This window comes from Polypterus senegalus, chromosome 1, assembly GCF_016835505.1.
Source record: "Polypterus senegalus isolate Bchr_013 chromosome 1, ASM1683550v1, whole genome shotgun sequence".
Taxonomy (NCBI): Eukaryota; Metazoa; Chordata; class Cladistia; order Polypteriformes; family Polypteridae; genus Polypterus; species Polypterus senegalus.
The window spans coordinates 121,298,456-121,320,612 of record NC_053154.1 but is presented as its reverse complement, the minus strand read 5'-3'; the positions used below and the strand labels follow the sequence as shown (position 1 = coordinate 121,320,612).

The window sequence follows — 22,157 nt, the reverse complement described above, 5'->3', positions numbered from 1 at the left end:
GAAATTATCTCCGAGAAAGTCTCATCCCAGGATTTCCTTTTATAATAGAGAGATATATTTATTTGCAAATGTATTACAATAAAAGGAATATAACTATCAAATAGATATACATATATCTATATAAAAAAGTAAAAAAACAAAATCAGTTGAATCTAAAAAGCAATCAGTTCAGTAAATTGCAGAATAAGTTAAGATTTGTCTGACTTAAACAACCTTTGAAACCCTGTTCCAAAAGAATACAATACCTTAAAGTACAATTCTTCCCAAAAACAACACCTATTAAGTACAGTTATGTGAAAAAGTAAGTAAACCCCCAGGAAACTGTTGGCATATTTCAACAGGCAAACATTAGATCTTAATGAAAGCAGTGTCTACGGGTAAAGTCCAATTATATTTATTACAAACAAATTACACACACAGTGCAATAGTCAGTGAAATGCTTAGCTCTTTAACTCCAAGACTGTTCATTTCAGAGGAATATAAAGTACCATAACAATAATACATAACTTTATAAATAGTAATGCTACTCATTATATTAAATGAGTGCGATAGTATGCATTGTAATAAAATTATAAAATATGTGATAAACAAAAAATTCAGACATCAGCGTCAGTAGGCTTTGTACCCTATGAACCAAGTTACTTCAGTTATCCTATAACATTTCAGTATATACCGCTCTGATGCTGATCTTTCTGATCATAAAATAGGTCATTATGAATGCAATTTGCGAGAGGATTTCATAATTAATTGCAGAATTACGGTATTTGAGGGTTCTTCTAGTGTGCCTCTTTCTCTTGCATGATTTGGCTCAAAAACTAATCAGCATACGGAGAGATTGTAAAAATTGATTGATTTGATCTTCTCTATCACAAATTAATATGTCCGTGTCTCTGCTGCAGTGACGGAGGTCCTAGAGGGAACGGTATACACTGTTTTAAAGATAATTGTCTGTTATCTCCTTACTGTGTACTCTACCTTTTCAGAGTTAAATGTCAAGCGATCAAAATCTTTTGTAACTCATTGTGTCCTGACACTCTCTGACCCTCTTCTTCGGTTTGGTAAATGGCATAGGTCAATTAAGAACACAAGTGCCAGATTTCTAAAGAATCCTTTTCCACAGTCTTTGAGTTGAGTAAAATTAACATCTTCAACTTGCAGTCTTCTATACTAATTGGAACGATATGTCTAAAGGGGATTTATGGTTACATTTTTTACTTAAAATCCCTCTGTTAAGGAATAATGATTACTGATGTTCTAATATTGTATTTTTACATTGGTGTTTGATTTGTATGAACATTAACAAGTCAAATTCCATGCAACTGATTATCTACAAAGCAAAAATTTACATCAAATTGATTTGAAACAAGGACTTATAGTAAATCAATTGTTTTAATTTTTCTAGGGTTGCTTTCTCATTTTCAATATTTATAGCAGTAGTTTTCAGAATACTTGGAATGGAAGAAGAGTCTATACCTCTTTCAGTGGCTTTAATTATTGGATGGTGCAATACCATATACTTTGCCCGGGGATTCAGAATGCTAGGACAGTTCAGTATCATGATCCAAAAGGTAAGTCTCAATGCTGTTTTGTCTGATTTCTCATACACACTGATAGATTGTTAAAGAAATGGAGTGTTTGTGTGATGCAGATTCTGGGTACACTGGCACAGTGCTTGGAGCTGCTTCATGGGCTTGAATCCTGTGAGAAATCTACCATATCTACCTGTGCCTATGTGAATCTCCTTTCAGGTTTTCTGGTTGTCCTCTCACGTTATAAAATACATGCACGTTATATTAATTGGCTATTCCAATTGGTCATATATTGAACAGAGCGGTGCATAAAATATTTTGATTTTTAGAAATCTTTTAATAAGTCCAAATAAGAAGCAAGAGATGAAAACTAAAGTAAGTGAGGATTCAAGGTGTAGTGTGTGGATGGGTGCAAAATTGACTTCAGCACCAAAGGCCAATGGGCATGGTGAGTGGGACCTCATCAGAATTAGATGATGCTAAAAGTGGTGTCCTTCAGAGATGGGTGCTAGAGCCTCTTCTCTTTTTAATATTCATAAATGTTCTAGTAAAGAATATAAATTATAAGCTGGTTAAGTTTGCAGATGGTGCCAAACTAGATGGAATGGTAGAATCGGTCGAATCATTACAGATGAACTTGGACAGAAGTCAGACTTGGTCAAATCTGTGACAAATGAAATTTAACATATGTAAATGGAAAGTGTGACATGCAGTTAGAAACAAAGTTAGATCTGAATACACAATGGAGGTTTGAAATTAGAACAAAACCTAGTAGCCATAGTCCTAGTGGACACTTCCACATCCAGACAACATACAGAAGCGATTTAAATGGCCAACAATATGTTATGTTATACAAGGGCATCTATGCCATGCTTAATCGATATAATGCACTAGTGAGGCCTCATCTGGACTGCTGTGTGCAATTTTGATCTACATTTTACAAAAAAAGACACAAGAGTGACAAGACTGACTGTAAGTAAACAGTGACACCTGAACTAAAGTGTTTTAGATGATTAAGGGGAATTAATACAGTGGATCTTTGAAAGTTTTCCTTCACACAGACTTTCATAGATTTAGGGAATAAGTTTCGAAGTAGAGTGGTAGACACTACGACTTTGGGGACCTTCAAAAGATGAACTGATGTCATTTTAGAGAAATTATGTAAACAGGATTGATAATTATGTTTGTAGTGAAAGAGTGTGTGTGTGAGAGCATTGGTATAAATACATTAAAAGGACATGATGTCTGACATTTCACTGGCAATCTTAGGAAATTTCAAATTAACAGCATCCCCTTAATGTCCTCATAATTCGGGCTGCATTTTCTTTAGTAGTATTGCCTTCTAGAACCCGCCCACACTTTTTATTTTCCTTAAGTTCCTATTTGTCAGATAGCCCTGATTCTTGTGTGTGTATTTGAGGGGCACTGGTCCTTCTGTAATCATTATCAATGGAAGAACATATCTGATCTCAGTTTTAAGCCCACTTAACCCAATGGAGGATCACAGGGGTTGGAGTGCTACCCAGAAGCCCTGGCATGGGGTTTAGGTTCAGGGACTGAGACGGCCATGGCAGAAGCTTGATTTTTGTGTCCTTTTACCATTTTTGTATTGTTTTGAAAGTATGTTTTGGATCATTGCCCTGTTGGAAGATACAACAATGACCCAGTTTTAATTTCTTGGCAGAGGCAGCCACGTTTCATTTTAAAACATTCTGGTATCTCGTGGAGTCTGTGATGCCATGTTCCTAGGAACTTTGGGGGGAAAAATAGCCCCACAAAATCATTGAACCTCCATCATACTTGACAGTGAGAATCAGGTTCTTCTAGTTTTAACCATCCTTCCTTTAATATCAAACCCACCTTGAATGTCTATTTCAGTTTTCGTTTCATCTGAATATAGAACAATCACATTTCCAATTAAAGTTCCAGTAGCAATTCGCAAACTCCTGGCAGTGATGTTTGTGGTTAAATGAAAGCAAAGGCCTTTTTCTGGCATCCCTTCTAAATAATCTGTTGGCATGGAGGTGCCGTCTGGTGGTAGTTTAGGTGACTTGGTGACACCAAGATGCTACTTTTTTCCAGCAGTGATTCTTGGGAATTTTTTTACCCTCTCTTACCGTACAAGAAGTGCTTAATGACAATACGTCTCTTAGTGGAAGCCTTTGATGTGTTGGGCCCATCTTTACTAGCCATTATAAATGATTCTATTAGTTTGAGGGTTGTGCTCTCATTTTTTAAAAAAGGCTGCAGTCCGTCCCCATCTAAAAAAAGCAGGATTAGATGCTGGAGTTTTAACCTTAAACTTTCATCCAATTTCCCAGCTGCCATTTCTGGCTAAAATACTAGAAAAAATTATTTATAATCAATTGATCAATCACCTTAATTCCAATAATTTATTTGAGACCTACCAATCTGGTTTTAGGCGTTATCATGGTGTTGAAACGGCACTCCTGAAAGTATCCATCTTGGGATCCATCAGGGATCCATCTTGGGTCCTATTTTATTCTCACTATACCTTCACCCTAATGGAGGGATTTTAAGGAAATTTAACATTTCTTTTCACTGCTATGCTGATGATACTCAGGTTTATATTCTTGTCTGCAACTCCACAACTGTCTGTCTGAACTAAGATCCTGGATGGCTAATAATTTTCTTGATCTAAATCAAAATAAAACGGAGGTCTTGGACTTCTCGGCTCTTTCTCTGTCTTTGCCAAACCTCAAGTCCGCAATCTTGGTGTTATCTTTGACAGTAATCTCTCTTTTGAGAAACAAGTAAATTCTGTAGTCAAGAGTTGCTTTTTCCAACTTCGTCTATTAGGTAAGATAAAGCCTTTTTTATCTTCTAAAGATCTTGAGAAAGCTACTCATGCTTTTATTTTTTCTCCTCGATTATTGCAATTCGCTGTATTCTAGGATTAACAAATCTCTGATACACAGGTTACAGCTGGTCCAAAATGCTGCCGCTCGCTTTCTGGTTGGGCAAGGAAGTATGACTCTGACTCTGTTTCTCCTATTTTAGCTTCTTTACACTGGCTGCCTGTCAGTTTTCGAATCGATTTTAAAATCTTGCTGCTAGTTTTTAAATCTTTACATGGGTTTGCTCCTGCCTATTTATCTGAACTGTGTGTTTTACACCAGCCATCCAAAGTGCTTAGATCTTCTGGTCAGTTGTCTCTTGTTGTCCCTCGTACTAAGTGTAAAACTAAGGGGGACAGGGCTTTTGCAGCTGCTGTTCTTCGTCTGTGGAACTCTTTACCTCATTACATAAAGGAGTCGTCTTCAATTGAATTGTTCAAAACAAGATTAAAAACTCACTTCTATTCACTTGCATTCAGTGACCTTCAGTGAGCTTCATAACATGCTTGCTAACCATGTCGTCTTTGAACTTCACCAAACTTTCCTCCTTTCACTTTGATTCAGCACGTAGCTTTCATTTTAATAAATGGGCATGCCGCATTTCTCAGTGTGATCACTTGTCAGTAGTGATGCAAAACGGACACACAGTGTCCCACTCGCCACAGCGTGATTCATGAAAAATAGCAATAAATAATAAATAAAGTTGGCTATTTTTTTTTATAACATCACCAAATTGCAATCAAATCAGTCAAGTATTTTTGAAATATTTAGATTTTCTATTGTTGGTTGGTAGGCATTTATCCCTAAATGTTGATATATCGAAACGGCCTTTCTTAGCAGACACCTAAGCAAAGAAGTACCTCCCATGGAAATTAATTGTCTTTTCAATCATGTATTCTATAAAATAATTAACAGATGTAATGGTTTACTGTGGAAAAAGCACGTACACCTTTGGCCTCAAAAGCAGGAGTTGACCCCTTTAGCACAACTGCCCACCAGTCTCTGACATTGACTCCTGATATCTGACTCCTGGCAAGATTCCAATTGTAAAATGTTTACGGGTTTTCTTCAATTTGCTTGCAATTTCAAATACAACCCCCCATTCTAGTGACATTTATGCCAGTCTATAACCCTCCACTTCTTCTTTTTGAACAATTCCTTGGTGAATTTGCTTTAGATCACTTTTGTGTTGAAAATTCCATTTCAGGTTAAACTTCAACTTTTGGACAAAAGGCCTTACATTCTCCTCCAGCACACTTTATTATATACATTGTAACTACTAAAGGGCATCACAGAGGTTGATTCTAGGTTCAAATAAATAATTTTTATTTCACAGAAAAGAGGGTTGCCCACTGCCTCCCGATTCTGACTCCATTTAAGTGAGGCAGCAGGATTCATTTTAAACTAGACTCAAGAACTCCTGTCCAGGTCATCCAGAGCATTTCCAGGTCATGCAGAAACCTGGGTAGTCCTCCCCCGGCAGCGCCCTCTGGTGGTCACCAAAGACCTCAATAGGAATTCAACTCTCTTGACACCCTGTGGGTATCCTGATCAGTTTTAGCTCTGAAGGACAGTGACAGCTGTCATGCAGAGTAATGATCTGCTCCTGGTAAACCTGTTTGCCTGATCTTTCCATTATGGCCTCCAGGATGGGCATTAATCCTTCATTTATCCCAGATAGGATGCCTTTCCTTCCTCTCTGGCACCTACAATATATTATCCAAAATCCCTTGCTGACTGGATAACTGAAAGCTGTACAGGCCCTGAGGGATCACAGCAACCCCAGCCCATAATGTTTTCACGACTGTGCCTCTAATGAGTTTGATATGAGGTTCTTCTGAAATGCTGTCTTTGATTTGTCTACTGTTACTATGGCCAAAAACTGTCTTTGATTCATTTGACAAGAACACATTGTTCCAGAAGGCCTTGTCTTTGCCTGTACAGGTGCCAGTCATAAAATTAGAATATCATGACAAAGTTGATTTATTTCAGTAATTCCATTCAAAAAGTGAAACTTGTATATTAGATTCATTCATTACACACAGACTGATGTATCTCAAATGTTTATTTCTTTGAATTTTGATGATTATAACTGACAACTAATGAAAGTCCCAAATTCAGTATCTCTGAAAATTAGAATATTGTGAAAAGGTTCAATATTGAAGACACCTGGTGCCACACTCTAATCAGCTAATTAACTCAAAACACCTGCAAAAGCCTTTAAATGGTCTCTCAGTCTAGTTCTGTAGGCTACACAATCATGGGGAAGACTGCTGACTTGACAGTTGTCCAAAAGACGACCATTGACACCTTGCACAAGGAGGGCAAGACACAAAAGGTCATTGCTAAAGAGGCTGGCTGTTCACAGAGCTCTGTGTCCAAGCACATTAATAGAGAGGCGAAGGGAAGGACAAGATGTGGTAGAAAAAAGTGTACAAGCAATAGGGATAACCGCACCCTGGAGAGGATTGTGAAACAAAACCCATTCAAAACTGTGGGGGAGATTCACAAAGAGTGGACTGCAGCTGGAGTCAGTGCTTCAAGAACCACCACGCACAGACGTATGCAAGACATGGGTTTCAGCTGTCGATTCCTTGTGTCAAGCCACTCTTGAACAAGAGACAGCGTCAGAAGCGTCTCACCTGGGCTAAAGACAAAACTGCTGCTGAGTGGTCCAAAGTTATGTTCTCTGATGAAAGTAAATTTTGCATTTCCTTTGGAAATCAAGGTCCCAGAGTCTGGAGGAAGAGAGGAGAGGCACAGAATCCACATTGCTTGAGGTCCAGTGTAAAGTTTCCACAGTCAGTGATGGTTTGGGGTGCCATGTCATCTGCTGGTGTTGGTCCATTGTGTTTTCTGAGGTCCAAGGTCAACGCAGCCATCTACCAGGAAGTTTTAGAGCACTTCATGCTTCCTGCTGCTGATGAACTTTATGGAGATGCAGATTTCATTTTCCAACAGGACCTGGCACCTGCACACAGTGCCAAAACTACCAGTACCTGGTTTAAGGACCATGGTATCCCTGTTCTTGATTGGCCAGCAAACTCGCCTGACCTTAACCCCATAGAAAATCTATGGGGTATTGTGAAGAGGAAGATGCAATACGCCAGACCCAACAATTCAGAAGAGCTGAAGGCCACTATCAGAGCAACATGGGCTCTCATAACACCTGAGCAGTGCCACAGACTGACCGACTCCATGCCACGCCGCATTGCTGCAGTAATCCAGGCCAAAGGAGCCCCAACTAAATATTGAGTGCTGTACATGCTCATACTTTTCATGTTCATACCTTTCAGTTAGCCAACATTTCTAAAAATCCTTTTTTTTGCATTGGTCTTAATTGATATTCTAATTTTCCGAGATACTGAATTTGGGACTTTCATTAGTTGTCAGTTATAATCATCAAAATTAAAAGAAATAAACATTTGAAATACATCAGTCTGTGTGTAATGAATGAATCTAATATACAAGTTTCACTTTTTGAATGGAATTACTGAAATAAATCAACTTTGTCATGATATTCTAATTTTATGACCGGCACCTGTATGTTCAATGGCAAATTATAGTATTGATCTAGTAATCATTTTGAATAGCAAAGCCTTTTTCCTAGCCCACCTTACACACTTGTGTACTCTCTTTCTGATAATAGATGCATACACTTTGACAAGAGCTGCTGCAAGAGTTACCTGCAGATCTGCAATTAAATTTTGAGGGTCTTGGAAGCTTCTTTTAGTATCAAATGTCAGCTCTAGGGCTGAATTTGCTGGTCTGGCTAGTCCTGGTCATTTGAAATCTATGTCAGATACACATGATTTTATTTTAACTGTGGAGTGATTGATTTTAAATAATTTGGTGATATAAAAAAAATTCCCCTGTCAGACTCATAGGCACCCATAAACTTCTTTCCGAGGGTCTTAAAGACCTTTTTTTAATATTGCCATAATGACATCACACTTGTCAACAGCAAAGAGAACACCAGACCCTCGATATCCATGGTTTAATTAAGATAAGGTCCAAGTTTCTACCTGCCAAGGAGGTTCTAATCATTGACATCTAATCTGGATCACCCGAGAGTAATTTTATGTATTTGAAGTGATGATAAATAGAGGAGTGTACTTACTTTTTCCACATGACAAATCAGAATTTTCATTAATATACATGATGAGAATAAATATACCCTGTCAATTTTATGTGTCATTTATTCAAGTATATTACCTTTATCTTTAGGCACTGTTTGCATGAAGATCTAATGTTTGCCTCTTCAAATATGTTGAAAAAGTCAACAGTTCCCATTGGGTGTACTTACATTTTCGCATGACTGTATTTGTGTACGTTCTGAATATCATCCATCATGTTTCTGTGATCACCAAAACCTGAAAAATGTAAGCCAATCTAGCTGTGTTTATTCTACCACAAACTGCGGACAAGCTCAATTTTCATTTTTCATGGGATATGCAGACATAGAATGCCTATTGAAAGATGGCTGAGTCAAACTTTTTTTTTTTTAGTCTAAAGGAAAAGGGACTTTAAAGTCACAGTGCTTATGGGCAACTTCAAAACGCAGCAAGAGAGAAAAGAATGGGTAGTTAAACTCATGTTAAAATGTAATACATTACAACATGGCTTGAATAGAGACAAGAGTTTTATAGCTAGGTATGAGGACTGTTTGCATCTCTCAGACTGACACAGATAACCTGTCTACAGACCCATATTGTTTTGAAAAACTCATCACAAACTTTAAAGGACTTTGTTGGACAGTTATCCAAAGATCTTGACCATACATTGTTCTTCTCTCTCTTGTTAAATTAATCTTAGCCTGAATGAACCTATTAATTTTTTACATTTAAGAGTTTTCATTCAAAAATTTACCAATGTTGTTTCTTGTCCTAGTGTGTGGATATAAACACAGGGAACTTCAGTTTCTGCCTGAAGAAGGGGCCTGAGTTGCCTCGAAAGCTTGCATATTGTAATCTTTTTAGTTAGCCAATAAAAGGTGTCATTTTGCTTGGCTTTAGTCTAAAGGAAGAAACAATTGGCATCTTATACCAGTAAATAGCCAATTTCTTGATAAAACATAATTGGAGTAGATGTAACCTCCATCCATCCATTATCCAGCCCGCTAAATCCTAACTACAGGGTCATGGGGGTCTGCTGGTGCCATGGGGGTCACAGGGTGCAAGGCAGGAAACAAACCCCGGGCAGGGTGCCAGCCTACCGCAGGGCAGATGTAACCTAATACACTTTTCCAATTTATAAAAAAGAAGCTAAATAGTTTGGTACTCAAAACTGCTAGAACTGTTTAATAGCTTATATTTACCTTTATATACCGGTGTCTTATAAAAGCACTGGCATATAACAAATATAATGGTTATTTGTGGGCATTGTGTATGTTCAGATTAAGATAGTGTCTGTTTCTAATAACCCCTTCCCTTAACACTCTTTGACATTCCCTTTAAATCTCATTGTCTTTGATGATCAACCTTTTCTTTTGCAGATTATATTTGGAGACCTTTTACAATGGTGCTGTCTGTTGTTTATCGCTATTATTGCATTTTCATCTGGTAAGAAATATAATTGTTTCCCTTTTAATGCTTCGTTTAATTCTGATAAAACCGTCTCTTATGAGTGAGAACAGCAGACTGGCACTCTGTGCCCAGTACTGTGCCTCCCCCGAGGAATAGGTTTCATCTGGTTTGAGAATGTTATGTCATGTTATAACGTCATTGTTGTTGATTTACAAGTGCAGTCAAAATGTTGACCACAGACACATTCTCAAAATATTCTCAATAGATGCACTCTTATATAAAGATTTCATATTTGCACATTTCCGTTGCAGACGTAGTGCAGAAGGATAATTTAAAATTGTGATACCTAAACCAGTCAAATAAGGAAAGCTAATCAGTAATTTCTAGCTGTTGGCGAAGAAGAGTTAAAACTATTTAGGAGGTTTGTTTTTTTTATATTGGTGAAAATGGCTGTTGACCTCTTACTAGTGATCTAATGCTACACAATGATGTCCTACTGTGACTTGTATGTAAAGAAAACACTGGTAATTGTAAAACAGAAAACTGTATATAACACACTGTATACATTTATATAGCGCACAATTTATGTAGATTTCATATTCAGAACTTGACAGAACCCTACCTCCAATGACATGGCCTCCAGACAAGTTTATTAGGATAACACCAATGAAAGTGCCAAAAAAAATCATTATTATTCATTAGAGTTGATGTTTCCGGACAGCCACCCAGTGTCTGTTATAAAAACAAAAAATGGGCCAACCTAATACCCAAATTTTTCCAAAGCGACATTTGCACTGTTTTGTGTTTTTTTGCATCTTATACCCTCATACACCTTTATCATAAGATCATCCCTTATCTACGATGGAGCGTTCGATCAGAAGAAAATATGAAGCTGCTTTTAAATTAAAAGTCTTTTAAGTGGTGAAAGAAACTGGTAACTGCGCTGCTGCAAAAAAATTCAATGTGTCTGAGAAATTGGTGTGAGATTGGAGGAAGCAAGAAGATGTAAAAACAGAAAAATTTAAGTGTCGTATTTTTGAACGGGTGTATAAGTCAGAGTCTGATTTAATGATCAATTTTTTGGGTTTCAAGACCCGACTTATACGCGAGTATATACGGTACTCGCACTTGAACTCTTTGATCTCACTAATACTCTAACTGGGGATTTTAATATTTTTGTGTTATTAAATAAGTAAGCAAATAAGGCCTGTTTTCCTTAACTGTTGTTTTAATTGATCTCATTAGTAAGCTACAGTTAACATCCTATTAACAAGACCAAGACAGATCAATAAGACTTTTACAAACATGTTTTTAAAGGTTGCAAAGTAACATCTAATTATTGTCATCGTCCATGTCCCAGAAAATATCGAGCTATATTACTTTTTGCCAATATCACACATTCCTAATGTCAACTGATTCTTTTCCCTCTTTCCTCCAACAGCACTTTACATTTTGTTTCAGACGCTAAACTTAAAAAATTATCCATATTTCCGAGACTTCCAGATGACACTATATACTGCAGTGGAGCTCATGATGGGTCTCATTGACTTTCCCATACCTTACAACAATGTGACACCCAGTTTCATTTACATCGTCTATGTTCTATATATGATTTTTGCTTATCTGCTGATGCTTAACCTTCTCATTGCCATGATGGATGATACATACTGGAGAGTTGCTCAAGAGAGAGAAGAACTCTGGAAAGTGCAGGTACGGCAGTATTCAGAATATCATTGTTCTGTGGGCATGAAGTGAGCAATATGAAATCCCACAATGATGGCATTTGTGAGGTGGGATGTTTCAGATCAAGCGTTCTGCTGTGGCGGACAGCCTCATTTATTTTGCTACAGTGAGAACTGACTTTGGCCATTTTGATTTAGATTGCAGCAACCATTTTACTTCTGGAAAAACGCATCCCAAAATTTCTGAGACATCGCTCAGGTGTTCCAGGGATCACTTTAGGATTCAATGATGACGACAAATGGTATTTTGGGTAAGAAAGATTAAAGATAAGTCATGAAGGTTCATTATTCATAGACAGGATTCAGACTGTTTATTATAGATATTTGGTAACACTTTAGGTACTGCAAAAAGGTATTTATTATCATTTAGTCTTACATAATAAGACCTTAACAAAGGCTTCTCTTTGTGTTAATAACACTAATAAGGCAACAGTAAAGTGGTTATTAATCTTTGCAGTGTAGCACACTAAACTAACTTCACTTTGGAATTGTCTGTAGTCCCTTAATAAAATAGGATATATAACAGAACTTTGGGGGAAATTTGGCTTTTTATACAAGAGTTTTAGACAAATAAAAATACACACACACACACTATGGTCTGAACACACACAAGAATGACTAAAAATAAAGAAAACATCTGATTTGCAGACGTGTTGCTGTTGGTATAAAGGAGTCCCAGTAGCGTTTCTTGACACACTTCTGCAGAATACTCCGTTGGCTAAAGTCCTGAGTGTTAGTGGGTCAGAGAGAGGGTGTGGAGCATTGTTCATACTGGCATTCAGTTTTGTTTTAATTCTCTCCTTTGCTATGGCCTCCAGGGGTCCTGAGTGTGTCAGATACCTGAGACTGAAGTTCTTATTAGTTTTCTTGATTTGGTGGGCCTCTGTTGAAGTGAGGTTACCAGTCCAGCACACCACAGTGCAGAAAACCACATTGGCCATCACAGAGTTACATTAAAGGAAAACCGTTTCCTAAGGAAAAAGAGCCTGCTGTGCCCTTTCTTATATAGTTCCTCTGTGTTCCAAGACCAGTCCAACCTATCATTAATATACTAATTGTAGGAATGGACCACCTCTACATCCACTCACTGAACAGGGACCAGACACAGAGGCTCTTTAGTGCAACGAAAGTCAACAGGCAGTTCCTTGGTTTTGCTGATGTTAAGATGCAGACAATCCTTTTGCACCAAGAAACAAAATTCTGCACCTGAGTCCTATACTCTCTCTCACCTCCCCTTATCAATACATCCCATCAGTGCAGAATCATCTGAGAATTTCTGTAAGTGACAGTACGTGGTGTTATATTTATAGTCTGAGGTGTACAGATTGAAGAGTAGTCGGGATTGTCCCTTGTTTTGCTCCAGTGTTGCTTGCATCTGTATCAGAAACACAGCCCTTGAGTCTCACAAATTGCAGTCTGCCCAACAGATAGTCCATTACCCAGGACACCATAGGCTCATCCACCTGCATATCTCAGAGTTTACTCTTTAACAAGGATGGCTGGATGGTATTGAAGGTGCTGGAGAAATCAAAAAACAACATACTTCTCACAGTGCTGCCAGCTTTGCCAGGTGAGAATAAGCCATGTAGAGCTGGTAGACAATTGCATCTTCCACCCCAATCTTTGTCTAATATGCAAACTGCAATGGGTCCTGGTGATCTTTACAAAGGAAGACTCCTATAGTCCAGGACCAGTCTCCCAAAGGTCTTCATGATGTGAGTGTCACTGGTCTGTACTGATTTAGTTGAAGAGGCACCTACCTTCTTTGGAGCAGAACAATGCAGGATGTTTTCTACAACACCAGTATTTTTGGAGCCTTAGGAATAGCCTCAAAAGGTGAACAAGGACACCATAAAGTTGGTCAGCACAGACCTTAAGAACTCAAGGAGTGATTCCATCTTGTCCTGCAACTTTTCCTTTGTTATGTAGCTTCCTCATTTGTCTCCTCACTTGGTCTTTGCTTATGGACAGTCGAAATTGATGGTCAGAGGTGGACTCCTCACTGGCCATTTCAGTTGATGCGCTAAGAGTTGTTGATGTAGTAGGGATGGTGTAGGGGGTCTGGTCATTGGAAGATGGTGGCAGTAGGAGGGAAAAATATATCTAAAACTTGATTCTGGGCTGTAGCTTTGTCCACATCCCCTTCTAGGACCTGAGCCCTGGATTGCTTGAGTCCAGTAATTAAATGAGACCTATTTCTCTTGATATTGAATACTACAGTATAAATCCTGTGAATGGTTCATGCTCACAAGTTATGTACCAGTGTATCATGGAGTGATGCATGGAGATGAATAACCACTTTACTGATGCAAGCCTTTGTTAAAGTTACATAAGATTAAAAGAGCAATAGATTCATCTTTAGGGAAACTGAAATTTCACCAGATATTTTTTATTTGGTTTGATTATAAAATTGTAGAAAAAAGCAATTGTAACATTTAAACTAATTTTCATTCTTACTTTTGAAAGGGTTCAAGAGATTATTCCTGAAGAAAAAGGAAAAATTCAAGCTGGTGGCATCCACATGGTTAAATCTGTGGGTTGGGAAGTGATTAGAAGCAATCTATCAAAAATTGCTAACATGAAAGAATATTCTGAGTCTACGCCATTTTAATGTTTTTTTCTATATATTTCTTTTTATAAAATTTTCCTTTTCTTGCAGTTTCTAATAATAAATAAACAAATACAAAAACATTTGACACTTTATATTCAAATGAAGTCGATTGCTGGGGATCAAACATATCACAAAGCCCTACTTGTGCTGATGCAGTGTATTCAAATCCCTAAATCTGTCAAACATTCAGTCAGTCATTTGAATCCTCTTATGGTTTAGCCAGAGTTGTAGCCTGCATCAAGTTTATTCTTTGCTTAATGGTTTTGTTTTTTGAATTATATTTGCTATTATATGTTGTTGATTATATTCATTTGCCTTTTTTAATTAATGAAGGTTTATGTTTTTTGTTCATATTCTAAATACATTTGCTTTAATTCAGTGTGTTTTTGGGTGGAACCCAAACAGACAGGGACACCCAGATGTAACTGCTAAAGGACCACCCTCACCCTCCAGATAGATACTGATTTTTGTGGTTTCTGTATTTATTGCCTCTCTCTTTGGATTTTTGAATCTGGGATTACACATCTGGACTAGTTGGCTGTGGTTTGCCATTTTTAGGCAAACCCTGTTGTGTTATTTTTGCTCTTTGCTATTTGTGTTCATGTGTTGTTTAAATTAAATAAAATTTTTATAAAGGTTCTGTATTGTTCTCGTCTCTCACACCAGAGGTTTGACATTTTCTCTCCCTTGAAACTTGAAAGACATTTTTTTTAATATATTTTATGATGTAACCATAGTTTGGTGACCTTTAAAAGCTCCCCATTTTGGATCTATGCACTTTGGGGTTGTGCTGTCTGTGGTGAGGCCTGTCTTTAGACTAATAAAGATCTTGGCCAGGTTTGTAGGTCTTTTAGAGGCCTCCCACCCTTTTTCTCTGTCTTGTTTGCTGCTCTTCATATCAAGTCTTTAATTTGAACTAAAGATAGTTACAATGAGGAAAAGAGGATAGGTTATAAATGTATAAAGAATAAACAAAAGAATTACTGTGAGGTATAGCTTTAAGACATTATTATTAAAGAAAAAAAAACTGTGCTAAATGGCAGCAGAGAGGGCGTGAAAGGAGGTGAATAGCCGGGACTGTGGCTGGTGTATTTTAATACCATCCTATAGAATGTAGCAAATGAATGTGTTTGTAGTAATAAAGTTTAGTTTATTTTATTTTATTGAGTCTTAACTGCATTGAACTGAACTCAATCTGCCTCAAGAATGATTTAAGATATGAAGGGGTAGGGGAAGTAATGGTGAAGGTGACAGGGATGAGAACAGCGCCCATATGGAAGTGCCGCACGGCACCCTGCTGGCTGCAGCCGAGAGTTGATTCTACAATAAAATAAAATAAAGATAGGAATAACTATGTAATAAACTTAACTTATTTCATTTTTTAGTTCAAAGTAATAACATTTAAGGCAGCCTTCCATTTTTATTACTAATCCTTGATAAAAAAAAAAAAAAAAATTGTTGCTCAATGTACTTTGCTTTTCTGGGTCTGCAGCAGACAATGAAATAATGAATCTATACAGTACTACAGGTAATTATAAACTACAGGGACAAATTGGAACAGGACCCTTAGTTTACGCAGAAGATTTTGTTCAGTGATGAGGCAAACTTTTATGTGAATGGTGAAGTTAACAAACAAAACCACCGCTATTGGTCTGACACTAACCCACATTGGATAGATCCCTCCAAGACTGTTGGAACAAAAAAAATTGATGGTATGGTGTGGTATATGGGGTACAAAGATAGTGGGGCCATTCTTCATCAATGGAAACCTCAAGGCCACTGGATATGCGAAATTGCTACATGATGATGTGTTTCCCTCTTTATGCACTGAAGCTGGCACGTTCCCCGAGTTTTTCCAGCAAGATGGTGCACCACCACATTATGGGTGTCAGGTCCGAGCATTCCTAGATGAACAGTTTCCTGGAAAGTGGATAGGTCGTCGTGGGCCAGTTGAATGGCCCCCAAGGTCGCCCGATCTGACCCCCTTAGACTTTTATCTTTGGGGTCATCTGAAGGCAATTGTCTATGCTGTGAAGATACGAGATGTGCAGCACCTGAAACTACGGATACTGGAAGCCTGTGCTAGCATTTCTCCTGCGGTGTTGCTATCAGTGTGTGAAGAGTGGGAGAAGAGGGTTGCATTGACAATCCAACACAATGGGCAGCACGTTGAACACATTTTATAAGTGGTCAGAAACTTGTAAATAACTCATGAAAGAATAAAGTTACGTTAAAACCAAGCACACCATTGTTTTTCTTGTGAAATTCCCAATAGGTTTGATGTGTCACATGACCCTCTTCCTATTGAAAAAACAAAAGTTGGATCCAAAATGGCTGACTTCCAAATGGTCACCATGGTCTCCACCCATCTTGAAAAGTTTCCCCCCTCACATATACGAATGTGCCACAAACAGGAAGTTAATATCACCAACCATTCCCATTTTATTAAGGTGTATCCATATAAATGGACCACCCTGTATAATGTAACTGCTAAAAATATGAATGATTTTATCTACAAGACTGAAATGTAAAAATGAAAAACAAACATAAAGGAAATAAGTCATAATAATTCTGTTTTATTTTTCATCATGTATAAAATTAGCAGTTAGTGCTTTACACACAATTGTATCCCAACAAAGATCCCATAGAAAGAATACTCGCATGTTGTATGATTGTATCAATAAACCTCAGTTTATTGCTTATTTTCACTAAGCCTGTTTAACAGCGATTTGGATGCAACAATGAAAAGCATTATACACTGTCAAATTGGAAGAAATGGGAGTATTTCTACAGCATATTCCAAGAATAAAGATCTAATAAAAAAAAAAAATAAAACTGAAAGAGAACAATGAAATATCTTGCATTTTGTTCTGTTTTTACATAACTGAAATTATTAAACCGATCTGACATTTTTCTTCAAAAGAAAAAAGTTCACATTTTTTAGTTTTTATTTTGTCATTGCATATTCTATACTAAGAAAAAAATTGTACCAAGTTCATACTCTAAAAAAATCACATGAGAGGAACAACAGCAAGTTCTTTTCCCCAAGCTATTTTTTTTTATCATTATTAGTAATGTTTTTTTTTCAGTGAAAGCTAACAATTACAAATGCATGATATTTGGCACTATATGACAGCAGTTCACAAAAAAGATCTTGTGCAAAAGTCACTGGACATTACAAATTACGGTTGCTTGCAAGTACACAGTGACAATTTTGTTTTACACTTTCTTTTATTCACTGCAATGCTGTTCACACATCGCTGAACTCTGATGGTCCCAGAATACCTGTGTGGATCCCCAATCCACAGCCAAAGTACACCCATGCATCATTTAAACATAATTTAACATGATGTAATCATACTATTATATAATTAAATATAACAATTATGATCATATTCCTTTTGTGATCCAAATCATGTTTCCCTCTACAGAGAATAATGAAATAAAGTCTGCCACTTATTTTACTTATCACTCAAATTCTTTTTTTGTAATTTGGTCATCAAATGAAAAACCAATGCGTACCTGTTAATATACATATATACAGCCACTCACCATTTTCTGAATCTGTCTTTTTCCTTCATGGGATTCGCAGGGAGCCTGAGCCAATATTGGCAAGTACTGGGTACAAAGTAGAAATCCATGTGGATGAGACACTGGTCCAGCACTGGGCTCACCCACTCATACAGCCACACTTCTTCTCATCACCAGTTGTAAGCACAATGTTTCACAATATAGCACACATTCTGGAAGTGAATGTTGACTCCAGATGTACACAGTCTGCTGGAAGCTTTGGAATTCCATCCAGGAGTTTGAGTTTTGGCAAACTTGAAAACACTCTGGAAAATTAAAACGGGAACACAATGAAGAGATGACAAAACTCAATTCAAGTACCTTGATTTTGTATTTTTTGGAGATTTTCACTAGTATACATACATTATGTGCTGATTATGTTTTTCAATTGCTCCAGTGTCTTCAATATCATTTATCCATCCCTGTTAAAGGGTGAGCTCAGAGATATGCAGGTGGATGAGCCTATGATTTCTTGAATAATGAACTATTTGTCCACGAGACCTCAGCTGAAGAGGCTCAAGGACTGCGTCTCTGGTATGAACGTGAGCTAACACTGAAGCACCACAAAGAAACAATTCTGTCTTACTTTTTCTTTACTCTGTACACCTCAGACCATAAATATAACACCAGGTCATATCACTTGAAGAAATTCTCAGATGATTAGGCACGTATAAAGTGTATTGATAAAGGAGGTGAGACAGAGAGAGGAGTCAGGTGGAGAATTGGTTTCTTGGTGCAGAAACTTATCAGCAAAACCACTGATAGGCTAGGGTGGTCTTATAACACTGTGGAACTATGTAAGAAAGCGCAGAACAAGCTATTTATTCTTAAGAGATTAATTCCTTTAATGTGGGTAATGACATTCTTTACATCTTCTACAACTCTGTAATTGCCAATGTGATTTTCTACAGTGTGATGTGCTAGGCTGGTAACATCACTTTAAGAGAGACCCACAGAATCAACAAACTAATTAAAAGGGCAGGCTCAGTTATATGACACATTCTGGATCCCCTACAGATTGTAGCAAAGGAGAGAACTAAAACAAACTGAGTACCATTATGGAGAATGCTGCACATCCTCTCTCTGACACACCAACATGGAGAACTTTCGGCCAACAAATTATTCAGCAGAAGTGTGTCACGAAATGCTGCTGGGGATCCTTCATACCATTGTCGGGCAACCGGTGCGCTCGCTGTGGAATTTTCTTGGGGTGCTGCAAAAACTTTTGTAAAATATTTAAAATTGCTAGTGTTTTTGAACTTTTGGTTGATTAAAAAGATAATGTTAAAGTATTTTTTTTTAATGTTGGAAAAACAGATAACGATTAATCAGATTGTTGAATAAATGAATGTATTTATTTTGAATGCAAGTTAAAATTTTCGCTGTTCACCATTCATCATAATATCAACACCAGTGGTGTCAAAAACACATCTCGTGTGACTTAAACAGTCTCGTCCTTAGAAGATCTCGCTCACTGTACGGATAGAAGAAGGCGGAGCAAATATAGAATGAGAAAATACGAGCACTACATTTCGGCTCTTGCTGACGAGAGAGTATTGCTGTAGCACCATCAAAATCATCTCAGTATTACTATGGAAAAATTAACCTTATTTTCGCTCTGACACCGCTGATCAACACAGTAAACTTTGTAAACTCTGTGACCTTTTCCAGTTCTTTGTGGTAAAAAACATTTTGTTGTGACGCAAGCATTCAATACTTCCTTGTAATTTAATTCTCAACGATTATCAGTCGCTTTTTATTTACGGTAATTTTAAATAAACTATCTAGAAAAATTCATACATAGTTTATTCTCGTCACGACTTTATTTATGGGCAGTCCCTCAGGTGCGCCGCAGAAGAAAATTTTTGGACTTAGTGCGCTGCAACTCGAAAAAGTTTGCCATTCACTGCTTTATACCCACAGCAACACGTCTGTATAATGCCTCACTGCGACTGTGACAGCCAAATCAGAACTTTCTAGTGTGAGTTCAGACCATACTGCGTGTGCGTATGTGTATATATATTACGGTATTTATTTAATGAGCTCCTATAAAAAGCTCAATTTCCCCCTTGGAGACAAATACATTTCTGTCTAACTATCAATCATATCTAATGATCACCCTTACATTCTGTTTGATTTTTATGAATGATTTTCAGGTTACAAAACTGAAGTCAGTTCTTTTAGGCTTAGACTGACTTTGTAAAGTTTGTTCCTTTCCCCTTATATTACTATAGCTATGTCAATTAAGTTATTTGATAAAGACATCTCTGTTTCACTACAAGACACCATTACTCTTAATTACTGCAAGACAATCAATAATGTGAGTGAACCTCTAACTTCTAGATCATCTATGCCTCTACCTCTCAGTTCAACATAAGCCATGATAAAAATAAGTATTTTTCCCCGCCTCAATTGTGCAATCCTTCCTTCCACCTTCTCGGCCCATTAAGTACTGGTCTAATGTAAGGTCACTGTTATCTTCCTTACTGTGGAACAAAAAATAACCTGCTATTAAAAACTCAAGGCAAAGATGGGGGTGTAGATTCCAGGCCGGAAACCATTGGGCTTTCACACTGTGTCCAGTCTGGAAATAGATGTCCCCATCTGCTTACCCTCCTTCATGGCCATTGTTGGAGTCAAATAGAGTATCTCCAAGTTCTCCCATTTTATGGAATAAAACCTAAGAGCTCTTTTAAAAACTAATTATCAACAAACCCGGTTTAATTTTGTCCACCTTTAATATTCCCTCCTACTAAATGGGGTTGATTCTATAGTATGATGTTCTTTTGCTTGCTAGTCGACAGGGGCTCCTGTGTTCTTTTTGTTGCTGTTTTCAGTTTGGAATCTAGCAGGGTTGGGTTAGGTTGTGTAGTGCTAAGGGGTGCTGAGTGGACACCAAGCAATTGGTTATAATTTTAATTCCAGTTAAAATGGCTGATACTTTTTATATATTGACTGTTTTATCTCAATAGAAAAATTATCAAAAAAAAGACCACCACAGGAGCCATGGAAAAGGCCTTGAGTTGAATGTACTTCATAAAGAGTCATCTGTATGAAAAAAGGTTGCCTTAACACAACCTTTGGCTGAGTTAAATTACCTATTTTTTTTTTTTTAACAATTTCTTTTCTTTTTATGGTTGTAAGACATAAAGGAATCCTGGAAGATACATTAGTCAATCATACCAGAAATAACAGTTACCTTCACATGCACAGTTTTGGGATGAGAGAGAAATCTGAATACCTGGAGAAGACCCATGCAAATATGAAGAGAGCATGAAAGGTCCACATGCAGACCCAACCAGAGGTCTACACAGGTCTGTGAAGTTATGAAATACCAATCCCTGTGTGAAATTACTGTCAGAAAATTAGTAATTACAAAGTAAAGAGTGCTTAACTCAAAACACATTTGCCATTTCAAATCATTTAATTTTGCTGTGAATCTCTCAGCAGATGGAAAGACAGGTTTAATGGAATAAAGGAGGCAATTGTGAACTTTCCCAAAAGTAAAACCAGAATTAAGACTGAAATCCTAAGCATATTTTAGAAAAATTTTACCTAATATGTTATGATATTATGTCCAATAAAGGGCCAATTAACGATCTATAGTCAGAAATATAACTAATATTCCTTTTTAGCATTTTCCCCAATGCAATATTTATTTCAACTTCACAAGGCTTTCATTGCTAATTCTATCATGAATTTCTGAGGCCAGTTTGGTTGAAGCTGCTTTCACACAAGGGGCATTCTGGGTTTTCAACATTACCTACCTTGACCTATAGTCCTCCTGAAATTCACAGGGATTCCTTTTCAGCGTCAGTGACTCCAGTGGCGTTTTCCGTAGTTCTGATAAATCGCATAAAGTGTTGATATTATTTTCAGCCAATGATAAGTGCTGTATTTGTGGGATCTTTGGCAGTTGCTTGATCGATGTTAAGAAGTTTTTATTCAGATTAAGTCTCTTGCATCTTCAGAAGCATTGCAGGGAAATAACATAACATAGATACAGTAAATATATGTTTTTGATAAAGACTTTAACAAAGACTTAATTGAATAAAGATAATAAGTGCATCTCTACTTATGATTTGATGATGTACAAATTGTGACTTCAAAAAATGTATTTGCTAAATTCGTTTAATCCAAGTCCATAGTCAGAGTCAACAACACAGAAAGTAAAGCAGGAACCAGCAATAACTGGGAAGCCAATCCACCTCTGGGTACACCCAAGTACATGCCCACTTATGTTCTCCTACCAGACCTGTTGAGTTTAAATGCACCAATTTACCTAACATGAACACTTTTATGGTTTTTATGGAATTAGCCAA

General features: G+C 37.2%; 2 protein-coding genes across 3 annotated transcripts in view; one reads left to right on the top strand and one right to left on the bottom strand.

Moving 5' to 3' along the window:
- Nucleotides 1-14,905, top strand: part of LOC120531543 (transient receptor potential cation channel subfamily V member 6-like) — a 45,234-nt gene extending 30,329 nt beyond the window's left edge. For both annotated transcript variants that reach the window (XM_039757055.1, XM_039757047.1), the window contains exons 12-16: nt 1,403-1,568; nt 9,882-9,948; nt 11,354-11,622; nt 11,793-11,905; nt 14,121-14,905. In XM_039757055.1, the coding sequence (XP_039612989.1) occupies nt 1,403-1,568; nt 9,882-9,948; nt 11,354-11,622; nt 11,793-11,905; nt 14,121-14,265 (760 nt within the window). In that variant the 3' untranslated portion in view covers nt 14,266-14,905. The remainder of the gene's footprint in view (nt 1-1,402; nt 1,569-9,881; nt 9,949-11,353; nt 11,623-11,792; nt 11,906-14,120) is intronic.
- Nucleotides 14,906-17,183: 2,278 nt separating this feature from the next.
- LOC120531535 overlaps nt 17,184-22,157 on the bottom strand; it is a 46,669-nt gene continuing 41,695 nt past the window's right edge. Inside the window, exons 6-7 of the mRNA XM_039757036.1 lie at nt 21,603-21,800; nt 17,184-18,101 (exon numbers count right to left, since the gene is read on the bottom strand). Coding sequence (XP_039612970.1) covers nt 17,990-18,101; nt 21,603-21,800 — 310 coding nt within the window. The 3' untranslated portion in view covers nt 17,184-17,989. The remainder of the gene's footprint in view (nt 18,102-21,602; nt 21,801-22,157) is intronic.